Here is a 22,636-nt window from a genome sequence, read left to right on the forward strand (position 1 = left end):
TATAATATTAAATATATTGAATACAATATTTAAAGCACATTTGATCATTTTTTATGTTATCATAATGTGCTGTATATACTCTACAGTTTATAAATGTTATTTTGGATTTGCTGTGCGGGATCTGGATTAAGAGTCCTGCTCACTAGTTCCCTCTAGTGGAAAACATACCACACACACAAAAAAAAAAAGACCCTCAACGTTTGATTTGATTTAGTTGTAAATGTTCACAGTTTTAGCGTAGTTGGACCTTGAGCATTGATCTCAAATTGCTGACAGTGAGGCCTTGAGTGTGCTGAGAAAGGAAGGAGTCAAGTGGAGTTAATGTGGCACACGGCCCACCTGCACATTAGCGGTCGCTGCATTAAAATCTGCTTCGTTTGGAATATCACCATTCAGAGATGAGTTTAATTGATCATAATTGATTGCGTTATTGATCAGGTCTGGTGCAGGAATTAAAAGCAGACATGGTAATATAGAGCGGGCAGCTTCATGGGTGCTGCCTTATGAACTACAGTGTAAATTCAGGTGGTGTGTGTGTGTCTGTGTGTGTGTGTGTGTGTGTGTGTGTGTTGTGTGTGTACGTGTGGTTTCAGAACACTTTTGACCACATGTCTGCAAAAATATTTCATTACTGCAACAAAAGAAGGCCATTAACTGCAATGTAAGAGCTTCTATCAGCCACATTCTCACCATGTTTGTCTGCTTTTCTGGCTCCCCTCCAGCTAATTTGATATAACAATGCAACACACAACGACTTGTCCAATCATCAATGATGCCACATGCTGCCGCTGAATGTCAACACCAACTTGACTTGTTTATGAAATATTAAAGCCGGGAATTACGGGCAGAACTTAATGATGATCGGAGTCATTAGAACTCCAGCACGCTTTGTTTTAGGTTGTAATGATTCAATTCCACAACAACTGTATTCAATTTTGGGAAGCCGTAATGTGTTTTCCCACATCTTTTGTGAGAATGGGATTGGATTGGGGTATACACATTGGTACATTTTTTGGGGTGGGGGGGGGGTACATTTGTGTGAGGATATTAGCTGCCATGCCACTCTCCTTGATGCCTCATGCATATTTTGGTTCATAAAATTGGCATATATATATATATTAATGATTCATACATATTCAGATCAATATTTTTTTGGTAATTCATGCATTAGTATATTCATTTTAGTTGTGTAATTCAGAGTCATCGTTAAACAAATCCGATTTTTGGAAATTCATTCCGTATTGATTCACTTTAGTTGAGTTATATTCAGAATAATATTAATACAAATCTGATTTTGGCGTGGGGAAAAAATCACTCACTATCTGTTATTTAGTGAAGAATAATAAAAATCTGAATTTTTTTTAAAAATACACAACTCAGTATCTTCTCATTTTAATTGCATATTCTTGTTTTACAGAAAAGCAATTACAGACTATTTAAATGACTCACTTTATTAGTATATTTACATAAAACATGTAAATGGTGTCTTTATACTTCCGACCTGATCTCCCTTCTCCTTGTCTCAGCAGGGTGTCACTTCATCAATTATTGAAGCTCTACTTCACGGTAATACATAATTTGTCATCAATTATTCACGATAATGTGTGTGCAGTTGACTTAATTGTGTTATTGACTTATCAAAAGTCATTTCCTGAAAATCCTGCAGGATGGGATGTGTTGTCAGCTGATGTTGCATCACGGAAGGAGAGGAAATAATAATAATAATAATAGTTAACACATACCGGCTGTGATGAGAGGTCATCTTCTTCAAATGGACCAAGAATACAGTGAGTTGATCATATTTAATTGGCTTTATTAAGAGGCAAGAAGAAGATTGCTCAAAGTAAGTGAATGATAAACATCAGTGCGATGCTCTCCTGACTTTAAAGAGGAGCTGCTAAATAATGGATAAGAACAGATGGCTGCAGCAAGAGCAACATGAGCGACTACATGTTTAATTGTTTTAAAGAACATGTCACAACAGCAGCGGCGCTGCGTTCGCTGTCTGTCGGTAACACGGGCGTCGTGCAAACAAAAGAGAGACACCCAGGCTGCTTTTTACTCCCCTTAACTGGCACATGGACACACTTCCACTGATGGCTGATTTGATATTATTACATTAAAGTGCACTTTCACTTCAAGATCAACAATGATTGATTTGTGGAAACACAAAGAATGCAGCGAAGCACTGCCCATTAAATTACACTTTACATGCATCAACATTCACAATAAGTAAGCATACGCCCACTGAAGTGACATTCACATTATCCATTGGGTATCACTGGGAGGAACATATACAGTGGATGTTAAAAGTCTACACACCCCTGCTCAAATGCCAGGTTTTTGAAAAAGGGCTCAAGATAAATAATTTCCAAACTTTTTTTTTTTTTTTTTTTTCCACCATAAATGTGACCTGTAACCTGCACAGCTCAATTCAAATAAATCTTTCACAGGGAAGTAAAATAAACAACGGAGATAATGTGGCTGTACAAGTGTGCACACCCTCATAGCTGAGGATGTAGTTGCGTTCAGAATTAACCAATCCCATTCAAGCGCATCTTAAATGGGAGACATCTTCATCTGGAACTGGGGCCTTAGTCAAGATGACAGGAATTACAGTATGAACGGTTCAAAAGGAGCAATAAACGTTTGGCGCAAAACTTTCAGGCTTCTCCTAGAAAGCATAAAAAAGTGTCAGGAAACTCCTACTGGAACAGCTGACATTTATTTGGGGTTAATCAGAAACACTTTAAATGATGATGATGTGTGTTGACTCCCATTTAACATGAGTTTGAATGTGATTGGTTAATTCTGAACATCGTCACATCCCCAGTTAGAAGAGGGTGTCCACACTTGTGCAAGCAGCTTAGCTCAATTGTTTATGTTTTACCTCCCCTCTGGATTTATTTAGTTTTCTTTCATTTGAGTTCTTGAGCTTATTAGTCCCATTAATTGTGGAAAAGTTTTTAAATGAGTTCTCTTGGTCTCATTTTTTTAGGTAACAAAAAACTGGCATTTGAACAGGGGTTTGTGCACTTTTTATATTCACTTCACAGTTAAGACCCAAATTATTCATACATACAGTATATACATTTCTATCTGTTCAATTGTTGTATTTTAGCTAGAAATGACATTAGAAAGTGGTAAAGGGCTGTAAGACGTTGTTTTTCAAATGTTAACAAAAAGTCCAAAATGTACTTTGTCAGTACATAAACAAACAATATTCGAAATGTTTAGTTGATAAGAATATTCGCAATCCTCCTTATTATGACCAAAGTCAAACCAAACAAATGTCGTTTTGTTTGTTTGTTTGTTTGTTTTTTTGAAAAAAATTTACCTACGTATGTCCTCTTATCCCAACACAACTAAACATTACGTAATTACATGTCAAACATTCATTTCAGACCATATTATTAAGGAAGATGATAATTACATGTAGAAAATAAATACGAATCAATAAATAAAATAGAAAAAGAGAAATTAAAAATTAAATCTCAAAATTCCACAAAATAAATAAGGCTACAAAATTTGATATTTCACTTATTTCTTTACCTGTCAAAATACTTTTTAAAGACGAGTCTGACAGCTTTCTGTAACCCAGTTTTGAGTCCCAAACCACCAGTTGAGAATCTTTTCTCAAGACTATTCTTGAAGTAACCAGGATACCTTAAATGGTGGAAATGATTGTGCTCAAGATGGTTATGAAAAATTCTTCTTTTCTTAAAAAAAAAAAAGAGAAAAAGTAATTCACATCCCAAATCAAGTCAGACAATTTTTGAGGAAAAGCAATCTTTCGCACCATCCAACTAAATGGTTCGTGTAATTTCGAGCGTAATTGAGAACATTATAATCAACGATACAAATAGAACACCAGATGTGCATGTATTAAGAAAGGGTTTAAATATATCCCCTCACTCACAACTCTGGTCCTACAAATGTTTATAATTTACATTTACACTTCAGTGACCGTTAACCCCTACAAGACTCGAATCCAATGCGTCTTCGTACGAGGTATATAATGCTTTACTTTCCTCATCTTGTTTACAACTAGTGCTTTGTCTTTTGCTGTCTTCTTTTCCCATATTATTGAATTACCTTTTCACTCTCTCTCCTTTGTTTTTTCTGTCCCTCCCCTTTAAAAGCTTTGTTCTGTTCGACTGAACAACTCATTCTCAATAAGTATCCATCAGAAAACAAAGAAACAACAGTGGAAGCTTAAAAAGTCCAGTGTGACACAGTTAAACTGTTCTATCATAAAAGGGATACAGATCTTCCTTTCTGCTCGGCCGAACAGCCGAACAGGACAAACAAACAAACCAACAAATAAATAAATAAAATAAAATAAACATTTTTGCACATGCAGATTTTTGTCACAGTGTAAACAAACAAATTATGACTTAAACAAATGTTAATCTTTTCCTACTTTCTTGTGTCATTTCCAGCCAATTCAACACACAAAACAAAATGTGTCCAGTGCATGAATCCTATAGGACTTAACTGCAATAGTCCATCAGCGAGTGCAGAAAAACAGATCCAAACGTGTGCTTTCGTGGGGTCAACAAGTCCCCGTACGTTTGTCACAAACAGCAATAATAATAACAATAATAATAATAATTCAAAATTGTCAAATAAATAGTTAGATCTCATTGTGCTTAGAAGAGCACTCAGTGTCACTCAAGTGTCCGCAAGCTCACTTCTTCTCCACGGCTTCCTTGTTGGAGCAGTGCGGGTGCTTGTCAGGGGTGCCCCCCAGCACCTTGGAGGTCAGGTTGGGGCTGGAGGCGTCCCCGGCTCTTGTCCCGGTCACTTCCGCTTGCACCGGAGCGCCCGTGGGGGGCCTCGCCATGCCCCCCCCGGTCACGACCCCGGGCCCGGACGAGGCGGCGGCGCCGAGCAGGTTGGCCGACTGCAGAACGGCCTCAGAGTGCTCGCGGGCCTTCATGCGTAGGGCGGCCACGCTGGCTGTGCGGTTGCCCTGGCAACCGTAGGGGGGCAGGAAAGACAAGCCCATGGGGTCCGAAACGCAGCAGGAACACAAAGCGTTACCTGAAAGGGCAACGACACATTGGGCGTCGTACAGTGGTGTAGCTGTGAATTTTGATGATCATTGCAGTTGTGAGGATTACCTTTCAAAGTGGCCACCTGAGAGAGGGCCTGAGCATAGGTGGCCGAGTTGAGGAGGGTCCCCGGTAGACACGATGGGAAGAAGGGACCACCGGGCCCCACTGGCCTGTTCATACTGACAGAAACAAACACGCTTGAATCTCCAGGTAACATACGATTGCATATGCATGCTCATTGAAATGGCTTTCTTACAAAAAATGCTGTGGCATGGTTTGATTTCTCAACTTCCTCATGAATGTGAAATATTCGATTAAAGCCATCCGTCCGTTTTCCAGTGGCCGGCCAGGCATTTGGTACCCTTCAGTAAGGACTTACCAAACTCAATCAACCACGACTACAATGTCACGATTAGAAACCATTCATTTTCAATCATGGAAGCAGTTGTCCCCTTTTTGAAAAGAAACAAATAAAAAAATCCAATTGACTCATGCAAAACCTTTCCTGCTGGGATTGTATTCAGAAAAGCACAACTACTTACCGTAAAAATGGGCCAACTCTCGTATATCTTAGTTTAATGACAGCAAATCAAATGTATTTATTGAATTGCTTCGGAAGCTGAGTCACAGGCCTAATATCAAACGATAGATGAATCAAATGTTGTCAGTGTTGCCCATAAAGAACGTATTATATACAGTAGACCTTTGCTATTCACGGGGCTCCACTTGGTTATGGACATCTACGTTGATGGACCTACGAGCTATGTGACTTATTCACCTTGTGCATTTCACCACAATAGTTATTTTTTAAACTCCAGCTTTAGTTGACATATACTGCCTTGTACATGTCATATTGTTTATTATTATTACACTGACAAGCTAAAACTTTTGATACTGTATCAAAAAAATAATGCTTACCTTTTATTGACTGTGCCACAGCTTTTCATTTTTATAATACGTTTATTATTGTGGTTGTACTTTACATTGGCATCGTATTTTGAGCTGTTTCTAACATTCTAGCTGTTGTGTTGCTGCTATGAATGTTTACTAAACCTACTGTAAGCTGTCTAGCTCCATGACAGTGGTTCTCAAACTTTTTACACCAAGTACCACCGAAAGAAATACTTAAGGGAGCTCCCCAAGTACCAACATTAAGATACAGTAGCGCAGTAGGCCTAAATGTTCATAAAAAAACGGACAGATGTTTTATTCCTAAAAAAAAAAAATTATTGTGTAAGCTACTCAAACATTATACACAGTTTGAACATAAGCACTGTGCTCAAAACTCAGGGAATAAAACTGCACTGAAATATTGATTCAATCATTTCACCTAAATCAATGTTTCAAAAGAAATAGTTTTAAGAATAAACCCAAATTGTATTGAACTTAAGTTCAATACAATTGAACTGTACTTATGCACTGATTCTGTCGCATGCCACTGGTGGCCCACCCGTGTAGCACTACCACATTCTGAGAATCACGAGTCTATGGCAATCAAAAATGAGAATTACGCTGCAACAGACCTTTCAAAATATGACATGTCCAAACACTTAGAATTCCCTTACTGTTTGTTTGTCTACTATTCACGCTCAACCTATTGTTACATTTTAGAGCGAGTACTGTACTTTTTGTGAGCACGGCAACTTAACCGTCATTTCCGAGTTTAACGATGCGCGACAAAAGACAAGACGCTTGTAGATGCAGGATGTGGATCGAGGTGACAGTGTCCAACTTGGTGTTGATCCAGTTTGATTCGTGCTGAAATGTTCCTCGGTGAAATGAAACGTCAGGCTTTTGGTGTCGTGATCTCACCTCTGCTGCATGTCCAGCGGTTCTTTGTGTTTCCTGCTGGGCTCCACGGGCAACTGAGAGTTGATGCTGCGCACCGGAGGAGCGCCCTCGCTCATCTGCTCTTTTCCTCCTTCTGAGTCTGTGCTGCCTCGCTCTGTCTTCCTCCACTTGGCCCTGCGGTTCTGAAACCAAACCTGCAGTCGCACAAAGCACATCCAAAAAGACATTTGAATCACGCAAAGCCATACACAACTGTACTGTGTAAACGTCCACAGTGGTTAGGAACCTACGGCCCGTGGACCGTACTAGGCCCGCATGTGTGTTTGAACCGATCCACAGTGCAATTCTAAAAACAAATCAAACCCCTGTCAATCAATTCATTATTCAATCACTGTGTATTCGGTAACTACAAAACACACGCAAAAAGACAAAAATGCAAGCGTGTCAAGTATTTTGTGTACCATACAGATGAAAAACAAAATGCAATAAAATGTATCAGATAACTATGTGGAATATCTAAAAAATAGACACAATCAAGACAACAATGTAAAGTTAATGGAAGTCAAATATATATAGTGTTGTATATATATGTAATTTAGTGTAGTATACACTATGTAAGTAATGTAGTGTATTATATGAGTATGTCAAATAAAAGTAGTGCAGTACGTCACATATAAGTAATGTATTGTAGTCTATCAGTGTGTCAAATATAAGTAATATAGCTTAGTATGTAAGTATGTCAAATGTAACGTAGTGTATAAGTATGCCAAATTAAAGTAGTATGTTAAATATAAGTGATGTAGTGTGTTATATGAATATATCAAATAGTAGTATTGCGTAGCATACAGTATGCAAGCATCACAGGGTGGGTAAATCTTCAGTAATATAGTGTAGGATATGAACGTGTCAAATATAAGTAACATAGTACTGTGTACGAATATGTCAGCTATAAGTAGGCCTAATATAGTGATCAATACGAGAATTTCAGATACAAGTAATGTCGTGTACTGTATGACTGTGGAAAATACAAGTAACAGTGTAGCATAAGAGTATGTTGAGTATTCGTAGTATGGCCATCCGTTCATTTTCTACACTGATAATCCTTTATGTCAAATATGAGTATTATTGTGCAGTATACAAGTATGTTAAATATAAGCAATGTAGTGTACTATACGAGAATGTCAAATATGATTAATTTGTCAAGTATCAGTAAAATATTGGAGTATATGAGTGTGTCAATGAGAGGTAATATTATACTGTGTACAAGTTTGTCCAATATAAGCAATTTAGTGGCGTGTACAAGTATGTCAAACATAAATAAGATAGTGTAACAACATGTCAAATATAGCAGAAAGCCGCAACAACAGTGTAGCATATGAGTATTTATGTCACAAATATGAGTCAATATGGCCACAGGTACCTTTGAGACAGGGTGGACATTTCTGGCTAATGTTATCATTTAATGAGCACTTTATGGACCTTCACTTAGCAACACAATTCAGTTAGCAAGCTGACTGGGTCCTATTTAACAAATATTTTTCACATTTCTGAAAGTTGTTTTGAATTTTTTTTTTTTTTATCAATTGATATTTTTCTATGACAGAGCGGACATGTTAAAGTTGACGACATCCAACTGACCACACAATATGATGAAAATGACAAAGTGTAAATACTCACTGCAACTATCCACTGATTCACCAGAGAGTCAAAACGCGGCTCGTAAAGTCACAGAAAACAGCTGAGGTTTTCTTACAGGGGCTGTTACCCCATAATGACATGGTGGACAACAATATCAGGGACACATGCAAAATGTTCAACATGATTATGGTAATAGAATATAGCTGACCAAAATGACTACTTTTATGTAGGTCCCATGGTACCGTCTTGTTGTAGCTGTACGAGTAAGTGTGTGTGTCATATGCAGAATTTATGCGTGTCGTAATAGTACAGTATGAGCAAAAGTTGCAATATGCACACGTGTGAGAACAAGTCGTGGTGGTATCTTAATCGAATGAAGGTCAGAGCCTATAAGAACATTTAATTGAGCCATTTTTCATTATCATATTTTAATGACTTCCCGCTGACAGTTGCGTAGCCCGCATGAAGTCGTTTATTTGCCCATTTAGGGATTGTTTGACAACATCACATTCGATTAGGAGCACATTCGAGCGGGCATTAATCATCGTGCCAATGAATGGAGGTTACCTCTCCATTGTGTCATGTCAACAAGGCCGAGCAAACATGCAGACGGGACAACAATGCAACCGACGGACTTATCTCACCCCTGCACCTTCCTGCTACAAGTCAAGCCCCCCCCCCCCCCCCTCTCTCTCTCTCTATGGCCTATAATTGCCCCATTCATCTCCATTTGCAGCGTGCTCTTCATGCGGGGGAGGCCCATTGACACTCCACCAAAAAAAAAAAAATGGGAGGGAGGATGCACGAAGGGAGGACGGGGACAACACTGCCACAGAAATGACATTTATTTTCTAATAATAATGCAACTTTAATATCCCTGCTCGCACCGATTGAATAATAGCAATGTGATAATCGGATTAGGGGCAATAATTTGTTGACGCGTCCTAATTTACAACACTGGATTCCATTATCGGACCTGAAGCTATATCGGATGCCCCCCACCGCCCCCCTCCCCTCGCCCACCAACCATTATGTCCTGCGCAATTACAGACAAAGCAGGAAGTGACGTTCAATTCAATTGTGAAGGTGATCATTTCTGTATTTTGACGCTTGTCTTAAAATGGATTCATGCTTGACAAATTACAGAACCACTTTATTAGTTATGTATGATGAATCAATGTCATTAGTAAGGACCCCCCCCCCCCCCCTCACCCCCATTAGTAGTGAGTGACGCAATGGAGGCCCACCTGAACCCTGGCCTCTGTCAAGTTGATCTTCATGGCCAGCTCCTCGCGCGTGAACACGTCCGGGTAGTGAGTCTGCGCGAACACCGCCTCCAAGGCTTCCAGCTGCACGCACGCGCATCAGTCGCGCGCGTCACAAAAATAGCAAACACATCATCTCATTTGCATGCGTGCAAAATGGAAAGACAAAGACAAATGGGATACATTTATTGAATGATCGTTATTATGAGGAAAAAAACATATATATATATATAATATTATATGAAGTGAATAATAAATTGGAAAAAAAATGAAATATTGATGATGTTTTGTAGATATAATTTTATACATTGATATTGTGACTTGTTTAAAACCCTTTTTCAAATATAATAAATTGGTTAGTATCTACAGAGGTTTTGAGTTTACTTCACGCACACGAAGCAATTTTCAAGTTTTCAATTCTTCTTCTTCTTATTCTTCTTCTTATTATTATTTTGAATATGATATATTTCAATATATATTTTCAGTTTTGAACACCAGCATCACAAACACAGCAGGGTACAGTGATTCATTTGACTGTGTAAAAGTTTGTAAAAGCACCACACCACGTCTTCAACAAGGAGAAGAAAACAACAAAAGCAACATCTTTAAATAATAATACAAATAAATAAATGAGACAAACTATATAAAGTCAACAGTACGTTTGGATATTGGTTTGAATATTATATGAAAAAATATGTATATATTTTCATGTTTTTCTCGGTTTTAAAATAAGATGAATATACAGTCGTATGTTGATTTTGACAATGTGAAAATATTTACCTGTTGCAGCGTGAACGTGGTCCTGTTCCTCCGCTGTTTCCTCCGCAAGAAGCCATCGTCGAAGTCAGCTGGGGCGTGGTTGGAAAAAGTGCTCGAATTCACTGAAAAGTACATTTTAAACACACATTTAGTCACTGTAAATTGCATTAAAAAATATATATATTTTTGGTAAACATCACACGAGTTGGGGGGGAATAAACATTTCAACCGCAACACCAAAAATAAGAGAACCCAATCTACTGACTTTGGCTTTTATACTGCAGTTGCAAAATTAAAACACGGATGTTGTTTGGAGTCTGAGGGGAGTCATGTAGGACTTAAGAGCATTTGACAGCCAACCATCATCTGCCCCCCCCCCCGCCCCCCACCCCCTCAATGAGAGCTGCCCCCATGGGCCTAACCACCAACGCGTTACTGTATGTATCATTTAAGTGTGAGTTCCTCTTTCATTTTCTACTTTTTTCCACAGCACAAACCATGCAGAAAAAGTGAACGTAACATGCAAAGAAAGTATCGGTGACAAACAAAATACTACACTTAAGAGATAGACGCATTTCAATGTATTAAAGATTTTTTTTAAAAAATAACACCAAAAAAAGAAAAGAAAACATGCATCAGTAGGTGCAAAAAGGCGCTTACGTGTGTTGGAGCGACAGCACTCAGCATCCAATTGCGGAGGACAGTGGAAGTAGAACATCCTGCAAGCAAGAGTTTCACCTCACAATAAAACAAGCAAAAAAAACAAACAACAACAAAAAAAAAAAAATATCCACCCGCACGCTCAACACATAAAACATGGACGTCAAAGTTGGGATGTGCGCTGCAGGAGCATCCTCTAAAAGATGAACGCTGCACTGCGTGCGTGTGTGTGCGTGTGTTCAGCGAGTGTGTGTGTGTGAGCGAGAGAGAGAGCGAGACCGAAAGAGGGAGATGCTGCTCTGGAGGGAAGAAGGGTTTGGCTCGAACTGGAAGGGTCCACTTTTCTCCTCTCTCTCTCTCTCTCTCTTTCTCTGAAAAAAAAAAAAAAACACACACACACACACACACACACACACACACACACGGACGCGCGCGTGCACTTCTGGGAGTGTCCAGATGTCAACCTTTTTCCTATCGGGAAAGTCCTGGGGGACATCGTAAAATCATGAAAAATAATGAAAGCACATTATTCTCATAAATTACGAGTATGTGAGGTTTTATTAATCTGTATCTTTATTATTGTCTTTCGATTTAGTTGTCGGGCCGCATCTGGCCCACGGGCCGCGGGTTGTCGCACAATCTCACACCGAATTGCTCCTAATCGGATTAGGTTTGTCTCGCTGTGTGTGTGTGAGATAAAGTGCAGAACACGCTTATTCCCAAACCATAAACACGCGCACGTGCCAACGGAACTTTTTGATTTCTTTCATATATTAAAAATGAAAAAAAAAATAAAAAAAAAAATAGCACGGAGTTTTTGGGGTGTTAATTGCACGTCGGGGGTGTGTTAAGGGTCCACTTTACAAGGGTTTGCGCTTCTCCAAGGCTCGCAAGGCCAAATTTTTGATTTTGTTCACAGCAAGGGGTCCCGCGATTTATTAGTCGGGCTGAGATGAATGACGTGCCGCGGGAGCCTTTCAATTAGTTTTAAAGCACATGCGGGACGACGCCCCGCAAAATGAGGCTGCAGAAATTTCCAAGAGGCGCGCAAAGCACATAAAGTGCGCCAAATCCCTTCTAATGGCGCGTAATTGGTTCTGTAATATCATTACAGGCGGATAATGGCCAGTTACACGGCCCCGCGCTATTAAGGCTTTCCCCGGCGTGCGGCGTTTATGTTATTAAAGGGGGAATATAATGATATTTTAGTTATTAAATGCGCGTAATTAATTTATGCACCGCTGAAAATAAAGTTGTTATTATGACCTGCATGGCGAGGTGCGTGCAGAAAATTGAAATCAAATAACTTCAGCCCAATATTTGGTCGGGAAGATTGGAGGGGGCCTCAAGTGGAGCTCATCCCACTCGTGCAGCGATTTCTTTTTAAAAAAACATATATTTCATTATATGTCAGACATACCCCCAAATATTACAAGTCTTGTCATTCTCTATAAATTACGAAACTGTGAAACTTTAGTGACTTTACTTTTGGCCCAGTGCAGTGCCAATTCCGTCGTGCGCAAATCTGAACAATATACTGAATGTGTACTGTGTACAAATAGTACCCAAAAGTGGTTCCCCTATGCGTAAAAGGAAAAGAACTGTATTTGAGTACTCTCAAAATCCAAAGTCCCCAATTCAGACTCAGTATTCAAAGCAATAACCTTTCAGTCACTGGATAACCTGCTCGACCAACTGAGCCACACACATCCCATACTCATTAAATGAATAGTTGTACTTTATTTTTGATTTCACACTTAAGACTATATATATTTCTGTGAAACCATTCGGGAGTCAGGTAGCATCACAGATGGAGTTCAACCGTAAGGCAAAACAAACACATATAAGCCAAATAACCCGGCATGTTGAAAAGGTTTATGTATTGCACATCCCATTCCTGCACAGATCAAATCCCAATTTTATTTTTATTATTATTTTTTTTTTTTTACAAAATCATGACATTTAACCAGTTGGATTATAAAAGACCATATTCCTTCACAAATATGATCAAAATCTGAGGTAATGACTGTAGCACATATGTGAGTAAACAGTGTGAAAAACACTTACATAAATTCAAATAGAATAAACTTAACGGACAAATACAATAAAGGAACCAATTGGCAGAAGTGCTTGATCAGGCACTGCAGTTGATTGCACAATTTGTGCCGGAGTTGAAGACAAACTGACTGAGATCATGTTGTCCACTTGTTCGTTGTATTCAAGTTTCATTCGTATAAAAGAGTCATTGGTAAAAGAGACTGTCGCAATATTAGTTTTCATTACAGTTGGCAAGAACAAAACAAAACAGTATAAATAGTGGAGCGGAACCTCAAAATACAGTATGAACATCTCATAAATTTTACATCACAGAATGGATTATGATCCACTGTACGGAAATAGTTGAGGTGGTAGCGGTTGTCTCTGCTCTCAGCGGAAGTTCTCCTTGAGCCTCCAGAGGCCCTCCTGTCCAGACCTCCTTTGAAAGTCACAAATGCTCCTGAGCAGTTCTCTGAAGACGGGCGCCTGCTTCACGCTCAGTCTGGGTTTGAAGTACTCCAGCACTTCCTGCGTGCTGGCCTGTCCGTCCACTCGTGCCTGGAAGGCCACAAAGTTGCGCAGGTCCGCCAGCAGCTCGTCGTGCTCGGTACTCAGAGCGGCATGTGAGCTCTCGGCCCCGTCCTGTTCTCCGTCTTCTTCCTCCTCTCTCACGGAGGGCTGGCTGAGGTGGTTGCGCTTTCTCATCTGGGCCAGCAGGGTGGATGAGGATAGAGGGGCTGGCCTAGAGTCACTTTCAGCTACTTCCCCGCTGAAATGAGCCCCTGAATCAGGCTTCTTTGATTTTGTTACGATAGCAGCATCCTAACAGCGAAACAAGCACATTGACACTGTCAAACTCAGTAAACACTCATAACTCAGAACACACATCTGAAATCATCTTTCCCAATTGAAATGAAAGAAAATGTCATCAATCCGTTCATGCCACACATTGTGCTCCTTCGGGCGGCCATACCTTGGCCACCAGGGGGCGGTATAATACAGATTAGTGAAGAAGAGTTTCACAACAAAGTGAATCAGTAAGCTGCAGTGTATAGGTTAAACCATAAATATACTTCAAACTATGACCCTCAAACACAATAATTTCAAACTCATAAAATCTTAGATTATTTAATTTCACTTTTTAATAGCCACTCAACAGAGCAAAAACATACAAAAGCTACAAAGACTAACTTTACTTTAGCTAACAACCTGGGCTAAACTTAGCTTCTCTCTGACATAAAAATATCTTCAACAGCTGAGATTCATCACTTTAAGATACAGAGGTACCTTAACTTAGTCGTGCCCCTACTCACGAGTTTTCACGATATGAGCCGGCGCTTTATTGATTTTTGCCTTGATTTACGAGTGAGCTTCAGGCTCTCCACAGCTCCAGTGGAGTGAAAAAAAATGTAGAAATTAAGGTCTGGCAGGCATGATGGTCCAGATTAAATGCTGCCCCCCCCCGCCAGTGCTGCCCTCAAGGTACAATGAATGATCTGCACCCTAAAAACATTCCTAATAAAAACACTCCAGTTACCTTGCACTTGTTGGAATTGGGGAGCGTCTGCACAGATGGTCCGACCAGAAGAGAATTCTTCTTTTGTCCAAAGCGTTTCCTGGAAAGCAAAGTGAGCCAAGCTGTCATAAAATAGCAAGTGTGTGGACGCCAAGATGTCCCGCTGAGGGTCAGTACCGTGCGAGCGGTGGCGGGCCTCGACTAAGGACCAGCCTGCACTGCTGACGGGACACTTTGAGTGCCTTCAGGGCATCTTTGGCCACCTTGTTGGCTTCTGCCTCAACCAGAACATAGTCTGGATTTGAGGACTCGATGATGGAGTCGTGCTGCATCACGCTGTGGATTCCTGAGAAGACATGAATGTAATTATGCATCTGCACAAAAAAGCACAAGACTTGCCAAATAAAGCTTAGTTTGTACCAGACTTTTTGAAGAGCTTCGACAAAACGTAATCGTCAGATTTCCTCTGGTCTTCAGCATGCTCTTCAGCATGCTCTTCAGCATCTACCTTCCTATAGTCTCTTTTCTTTACCAAATGAGAAATGCGCTGGCCCTCGAAGCGAGCGTCCTTTTCACGTTTACGCTTCTTACTTTTGTGCCTTTCTTCATCATTGAGCTCACAGTGCTTCCTCTTCTGCCTGCACTTCAGGCCCATGTCGTTTTTTTGTCTGGAGGATGATAAATGCGAATCTGTATCCATGCCATTTTGTTGGTTTGGGGAATCCGTGGTACTATTTGATTGACCCTGAGATAAGTTTCTGCAAGTAGATGCAGAAATGTTTAATAAAGAATGTCTGTTGTTTGCATACGTTTCATTCTGGTCGGATTTGGAGTGTTTACTATAGTGCCTTCTGTCAGGTTTTTTAGGTGCCTTGACATCAGACCCTGTACCTGTAATGAACAAAGGGAAAAACAATTCTCAGCAAATTGTTGTGGAGTCCTTTACAGTATGTGGCACACAAAACAATTTCATACCTGCAAATATAGCACTGGTCTCTGTACCCTGCTTTTCATCAGGGTCAGCGAGAGTGAAGAGTTCATAGATATCATTGGACTTAAAGAAGCGGCGTTGTTTGGGGTCCTTCAGGACACGGTTGGTCAGAAACTGTTTAAAAATTTGCCTGAATGGTACAAACAGAAAAGTGTTTGATTCAAGAGTGTTCATTAGCACAAAAACAAAACCGCTGAGCCATCAACTGACTAATCCTGAAAACAATGGCAGTGTCTGACCTGTGGTAAATTTTCTCCTCAATGGTCCCTGCAGTGAGGAGCCTGTAGATGGTTACTTGCTGCTTTTGACCAATCCTCCATGCCCGCTCCTTTGCCTGTGACCACAAAAAACAAAAGGCTGAACCAACTAACCAACTGGGGTAGCTGTGGCTCAGTTGGTAGAGCCGGTTGTCCAGTGCCCGAAGGGTCACCGGTTCGAAACCAGGCTCCGGCTGTCCGCTGTCAAAGTATACTTGGGCAGGATGCAGAACCCCAAATTGCTCCCATTGGGCATGGGAGCAATTCTCTATTGCTTTTTCTGAAGGAAATCTCTACTTCAGCAAAGCACTATACACTAAGTAGCTCAAATAATGTAGTTTCAGGCTATGCACTTATATTTAGGCTATTGGCTCATTTTGATGTCAGTCTGTAACTTGCGTGGTGTGTAATGCCAAGTAATGTGTACAATTAAGCTAATGCACTTTGGTACTGTGGATAAGTAATATTACTGCCACTCAGCAGTAAAAAGTATTACCTCGGCACCATTTAATTTTAGAGGTCCCACTGTATTTGTATTTAAATTTAGCCAGAATTGTGGTCAATTGTGGTTAAAGCTGACAAGCAGAGGAAAAGAGGGGAGTGACAAACCTGAATGTCAGTGCTGGGGTTCCAGTCTGGGTCATAGATGATGACCCTGTTGGCTCCAGTCAAATTGACTCCAAGACCTCCCACTTTAGTCGTCAACAAGAAGACAAATATAGATTTGTCCTGGGTAGATCCAAAAAAGAAAAAAAAAAGAAAACATAATGTCATATTCTAAATTGCACTTGTAGGATAAACTGTTTTGGGCTACAATTGTCACATTTCTTCTACGAAATAGTGACAAATCCAAACCTTCACGCTTACTGGCAACTTTATTAGGCACATGCACAATCTGCTGAATGACAATACTGACTGATAGTGGCACTGTACTTTAACTTTGTAATATTTTGTTCTTATTTAACCAAAGGAGAAGGACATGGACACGCGGCACGGTCGACGACTGGTTCGCACATCTGCCTCATAGTTCTGAGGACCACGATTCAAATCCCGGCCCTGCCTGTGTGGAGTTTGCATGTTCTCCCTGTGCCTGCATGGGTTCTCTCTGGGTACTCCGGTTTCCTCCCACATCCCAAAAACATGCAGGGTACGTTTATTGAAGACTCTAAACTGTCCGCAGGTGTCAATGTGAATGCGAATGCTTGTTTATTTATATGTGCCCTGCGATTGGCTGGCGACCAGTTCAGGGTGTACCCGCCTCTCGCCCAAAGATAGATCAAATTTTAGTAATTTTTACCAAATTGCTAACTTTTTGTAAAGCCACTGTTTTTGTAAAGCCACTGTTTTATACAGTAGCTGTTGTGCAGGTGAACCTAATGTGTTCAGTAAGTGTAGATCTATCTTCCCGTAGATTGACTATAAATTTGTGGGGGCTGTCATTCGTAATTGTTAATCAACTTGACAGTGGAGGCTGGTTATGACAAATGGCAATAAAGCATTGTGTTCTCAGCGAGCGTATCCGTGTTTGTGGAGTTGAGCAGGAAAGAGCATCCAGATGAACAACAGCTTGACATCAATTAGTGTCTCCACCTCAGGGTGAACACGGATCCTCGGAAGCCTTTTGTCCCTCAGGAGGGGATTTTCATGGAAAACACTTAGTGCCATTAGGGATGACTAATCCGTACCTCGTTGTAGCGGGCGATAAGGGGCTGTCGGGAAGCTATGGTGGTAGTGCCGTCCATTTTCAGGTACGTGTAGTGGTTCTGCCTGACAAAAACCTCCAAGATGTCCAACATCTGCAAGGGAAGAGCGAGGGAGTTGAGGGTGTGAGAGGCAGGAGGGAGGCGAAACAGGAAAAAAAAGGGTCAGGGTTTGGATTATGGTTAAACGGATTAAAGCAGATTAATATTACATGGACAGAGATACCGACAGGGAGGGTCTCAGGTTTCCTCTGAGGTCTAATCTCATTGGTATCGACTATGACAACAGATGCCTCACATTCTCTCTCTCATACGCACCCACATAAATTCTACAACCACATGCATTGTCCATGGAGCAAAAGATTGGCAATGTCATATTATATACAGTATATAAAAAACAAGCTTGTACGTTACCTGTCGAGACTGCGTGAAGAGCAGGACTCTGTGGCCCTGTTTCAACCACAGGCGGAGAAGAGACTCCACCACGATCAGCTTGCCCGAGCGTTTCCAGTAGCCAAAGTGCTCCTCTTCGGTCAGTTCCTCCTCGCGGATCCCCCTCAGCAGTCGGGGGCCGCCAGAGAAAAGATCCGGGTGGTTGCACATCTTACGCATTGCTATTAAGCCGGAGAAAACCTTAAGAGAACCAACAACAAGTCAACCTACAGTGAACCCTCGCCTGTTCAAGGTTTGCTATTCCTGAACTCAGAGCTGCCAACCTATAGAAATTCACTTCCAGATTGATCAATTTGTCTGAATTTCCATATTTTCAAAATTTTGTCAAGACCATTTTTGCGAGAGAGCTATTGCAGTATATTATGTAATAGGATAAAAATAATACTGGTCAATTGCATAACATAATCATTCCTCTGTAATCGTTAATAAGTTATGGGTTCAATGGTTGTTATTTTAATCTTTTTTTGCATCAACCTTGTAATGGCGGACTCAGTTGCAAAGTATATGAGATTTTGATGTGCCATTGTCAAAAATATCTGCGTCTTTGGAATAAATTGCCTTTACTAGTTCTGTTTTCAACCTTGTTTTTTTTTTTTCTAAAAAGGCAAATCTTTTAAATCAGCTTAATCAGATCTCAAAAGTCAAAACTCAGCACTCTATTTTGCCAACAACTTGCGGATAGATTGCATGGGATAGTTTAAGCATGTACAATACTTTAGATTTCTAAGTTTGTGAATGTACTTGTGTAGATGTCTTCTCTTGCATGCTATTTCTATTTTATATTTCCTATATCCATTACAGTTACTGATATGATGGAAATCTGCCCATTATGAGACCTACCTTATATTACAAATATTTATTAATAACAATATACTTTTAACCTGACCGTGTTCTCAGATGACATCTCCAGTGACGTATTTATTTATTTCCAGTTCAGAGGCCGTGAATTATAATAGGGGCGGAATAAAATAGCGTGCCGCCAAGCAGAACGCCCCCCCCACCTTATTAAAAAAAAAAAAAAAAAAAAAAAAGTAGTGTTTATTTCATCAAATTCACTTATGAGATTTTCAGCACAGCGCTGTACTGGCTGGTAATGTAAGACCCTGGATTTCACCCTCCCAATATTCGGAAAAATACGGGCATAACGGGTCAGCGTTAAGTGATTTCCGTAACAAAATATGGACGTTCCGTAACATTTAGCAGCTCTGCGATTTCACATTCATGTTTCATTTGTGTGGAACCTCTTACCCATTTGCTTTTTCTGCAGTTTTTTAATGCCACAAGATGGCGTCAAAGCCCTGGCTAAACATAAAGTAGTAACTGCTGTCAAGGAGGGATTGTTGAAATGATACATCTTCACTGGAAGACTAAGGGCCTGATTTACTAAAGGTTTGCACGAGCAAAAAGAGGCACGAATTTGGAGCATGGTGTCTTATCACAAGGACGACTTGAATACGGTATTTGTTTTTACAATTTATAGTTGTGCATCTTATTTCCAAAATAGTTTGATATTTTTATTATTTATCTATTTTTGATCGGCACTGTTGAAAGCTTGTAGAATCTTGAGAAGGACGCTAAATAATTAAAAAGCTTTCTGTAAACATTGTCATTGTTTTTACAGTGCTGTACCTTTAAACAGATAAACACATACATGGATGAGTTGCATAACTTATTTACGGACAATTAGGGCCATGTTTTTTGAAGAAGGCACAGCGGTCACTGCATTAGTAATGGTGGTTAATGGACTCGGAGTGACCACTGAATATGTGTGTGTGCAGTCTGCTGTGGTCACCCTCGGCTCTCCAACCACGTCCATTTGGTTAGTGGTGATAAATGGGTTGAGATTCTCTCCAGAGTCTGGCTAATGTGAGAACAGCATCTTCACAAACTCCACATCTTTAAAGACAACTAAAGTAAGCTTGTTATGGAGCTGACCAAAATGTATGATTACAAAAAGAACAATCATGTCACCCAGTCTCTAACCTTACAAAAACACAACATAAATAAATGGCTTTAAGTGATTCACTAAAATTCATTAGTTTAAGGGGATTAAATAATGAATAAGGTTGTTGTGTTCCTGGAAGTCATCTCCTTGACCGCAACTTGTCCTTTTAATGCAACGTGCATCAAATCAACAGACGCATAAAAGCTGTTCAGTTACTCTGCTCACCTGCATGTCCCCGTTGAGTATCTGGTAGACTTCTTTGGAGTCTAAGAAGCTCTGATAAACCTGCCGCTGCTCTTGCGTTAACCTGCAAAATAGAACCTACGCATATAAAGGGGACAGTGTGAGAGAGAGTAATGAGAGGTGAACATCTTCTTTAAAGCACCTTGTTGAAGTGGGGCGTGCGAGTGGAGAAATTACAGCGGAAGAAAGGCGTTTTGGAGCCACCGGTCTCTCTGGGGATGGACTTAATGAGCTCAAGTGTACTGAGGAGTCAAGCAGATCAGACTCAAGGACAGACCAGAGACTGGGCCACATTAATGAATACTTGCTCCTTTTACTTTAGCAGGACTTTATTAGCTGGCTTCACCTGGAAAAGCCATGCAAAGTCATGGAATAATTAAGACTTTGCACAAGTGGCCCCCTCCAATATGATCAACACACCTACCACTAGCCAAAAGAGGCCGTTTAAAACTTAGCCCACCACTTTCTGCAAGTTTGGTAGGTTACAACAATTCTTATTATTTTTTAATAATTAGAAAATGTACAGGATACCAAAATAACTGCACTGTACCCCTTTCTTGCACCCTTCCATTGGGGTGCCAACAGTAGAGGTGCAACATTGGAAATGTTTAACTAAACAAAAATCAACAGGATATGAATGGATATTACATATTTTGAGAATACATATGCACCCTCTGCAAAACAATATTTTCCTGGATGTTGGCCAACCTTCAATTTGGAACTTTTCGAATTCTTCATTCATACAAGCATAAGAATAAGTTCATTACTGTTAATCTTAAAACAAAAACAATGAACACTCAGTATTCACTTTGATGAGGAATGGCAAAAGTTAAATGCAAATTAGTGGTGTCGCAGGGCCCGCTCATTCATCTTATTTTAAAACTTCATAAACGGTCAAGTGGAAAAAGAAGTTAATGCCTGTAATTGGTTACAATGTTGTGATTTATTTTGTGCAAATATTGTATATATATATATATATATTATATTACATTAATGAATTGGGTAATTATCCAAAATTCATGTAATAAAAATGTGAATGAATTATTTTATTATTGCATAAACTTATTTACATGGATATTTGTATTTCTTTTTTTTCCTATGTCATCTACAAATGACCTAGCCATTCTCTCCATTTTAAAAATCAAATGTAGCCCACAAGTGTTTGGCCACGCCTGCTTTATGGCAAACGCTTTTGAGAAATACCTGCTCATTTTTGTCAGGTAAGGAAAGGTTGTCCTTGATGTCTGCCTTCATTCTTCGAAGGAGGTAAGGATTGATGGTGTCTCTCAGCACGCATGCACACTTGAACGCCGTCTGGACCTGAAGGTGAACAAGTGACCGGGCTCATTAAAGTATGAACAGACATGCAGCTAAAAAGAACAGACCATCCTGTCAGCACTAACACCTGTTTGTGTGAACGTTTCCTGGAGGCAAGATTGTTATTTAGGCCCCTTTCCACTCCTTTATCACCTCCTCTAAGCTGTACAAGGCATTGACAACTGAGCATAGTGTTGTCTGTCCTGAGGGACACAACTGGAGACCCTCCCCACACCACTAAAATGGCCTTCTTCACCTTATGCTAAAGGCCAGTTAGCTTTCTCAACATTAACTCACTGGGGTTCCACCGAGGGATCAGAGAGACCGCCTGTCACAGCTGGGAGGGGAGTGGGGGGGGACACAATAATACAATGAGGATGAGGTGAGAGAGGGCAGCAGATGATGCTGAGTGGGTTCACATGGGGGTGTAAAGGCGTGCTTGAGTAATGGATCCCAGAACCACACGTAGAGAGGGCACCACCTCTCCCATATGTTTTGATGTACTTTCAATTATACACACACATGCCACTCACAAACAGACACACAACCCATGGTGCTCTGAGAATTTCAAGAAGAGGACAAGGTAGCCGATCGTAGCTTTCTCTTGACCATTTAATAACATTAATAATTAGTAAAGGTTTTTATTATCGACAGCGGAAGAAGCATCGATAGCCATCTTAAATAATTGAATCCATTCAGTCCGTGAGTTATTAACGAGTGGACACTAATGACAACGGGATACAATTTAGCTCTCCATTCTTGCCGCTCTCTCACAAATGCACACAAAACAAAAACACACACACATGTACACACAAACGGGATGGAATCCCTTTGCGTGGCTCTACGTTATAATATTTGGCTCTTAATGGCTCTTTTGTCCCCTCTTGAAATCTGTGTACATAAACGTGTAAATAGTGATTTCAGGTGACAAACACACCTCCCAACCCTCTTTCTCTGTCAAACTGTGTCAATCATGCATTAGACATCCTTCTAAAAATGGAACC

General features: G+C 40.3%; 2 protein-coding genes across 2 annotated transcripts in view; both read right to left on the reverse strand.

Annotated features, from left to right (window-relative positions):
• Positions 1 to 4,690: 4,690 nt before the first annotated feature.
• drgx (dorsal root ganglia homeobox) lies at positions 4,691 to 11,231 on the reverse strand. The gene is made up of 6 exons (XM_061690761.1): positions 11,174 to 11,231; positions 10,535 to 10,635; positions 9,737 to 9,838; positions 6,873 to 7,045; positions 5,127 to 5,239; positions 4,691 to 5,046 (listed from the first exon to the last, which is right to left on the reverse strand). The coding sequence occupies exons 1-6, from the start codon at positions 11,229 to 11,231 to the stop codon at positions 4,691 to 4,693; spliced, it is 903 nt and encodes a 300-aa protein (XP_061546745.1).
• A 1,681-nt stretch (positions 11,232 to 12,912) lies between these two features.
• The window catches only part of ercc6 (excision repair cross-complementation group 6), an 18,576-nt gene continuing 8,852 nt past the window's right edge, over positions 12,913 to 22,636 (reverse strand). The window contains exons 12-22 of the mRNA XM_061690767.1: positions 21,519 to 21,635; positions 20,298 to 20,393; positions 18,089 to 18,307; positions 17,660 to 17,770; positions 16,584 to 16,703; positions 15,957 to 16,051; positions 15,702 to 15,847; positions 15,147 to 15,617; positions 14,904 to 15,072; positions 14,748 to 14,826; positions 12,913 to 14,032 (exon numbers count right to left, since the gene is read on the reverse strand). Coding sequence (XP_061546751.1) covers positions 13,601 to 14,032; positions 14,748 to 14,826; positions 14,904 to 15,072; positions 15,147 to 15,617; positions 15,702 to 15,847; positions 15,957 to 16,051; positions 16,584 to 16,703; positions 17,660 to 17,770; positions 18,089 to 18,307; positions 20,298 to 20,393; positions 21,519 to 21,635 — 2,055 coding nt within the window. The 3' untranslated portion in view covers positions 12,913 to 13,600. The remainder of the gene's footprint in view (positions 14,033 to 14,747; positions 14,827 to 14,903; positions 15,073 to 15,146; positions 15,618 to 15,701; positions 15,848 to 15,956; positions 16,052 to 16,583; positions 16,704 to 17,659; positions 17,771 to 18,088; positions 18,308 to 20,297; positions 20,394 to 21,518; positions 21,636 to 22,636) is intronic.

The sequence above is a fragment of the Phycodurus eques genome, chromosome 11 (assembly GCF_024500275.1).
Source record: "Phycodurus eques isolate BA_2022a chromosome 11, UOR_Pequ_1.1, whole genome shotgun sequence".
Lineage (NCBI taxonomy): Eukaryota > Metazoa > Chordata > Actinopteri > Syngnathiformes > Syngnathidae > Phycodurus > Phycodurus eques.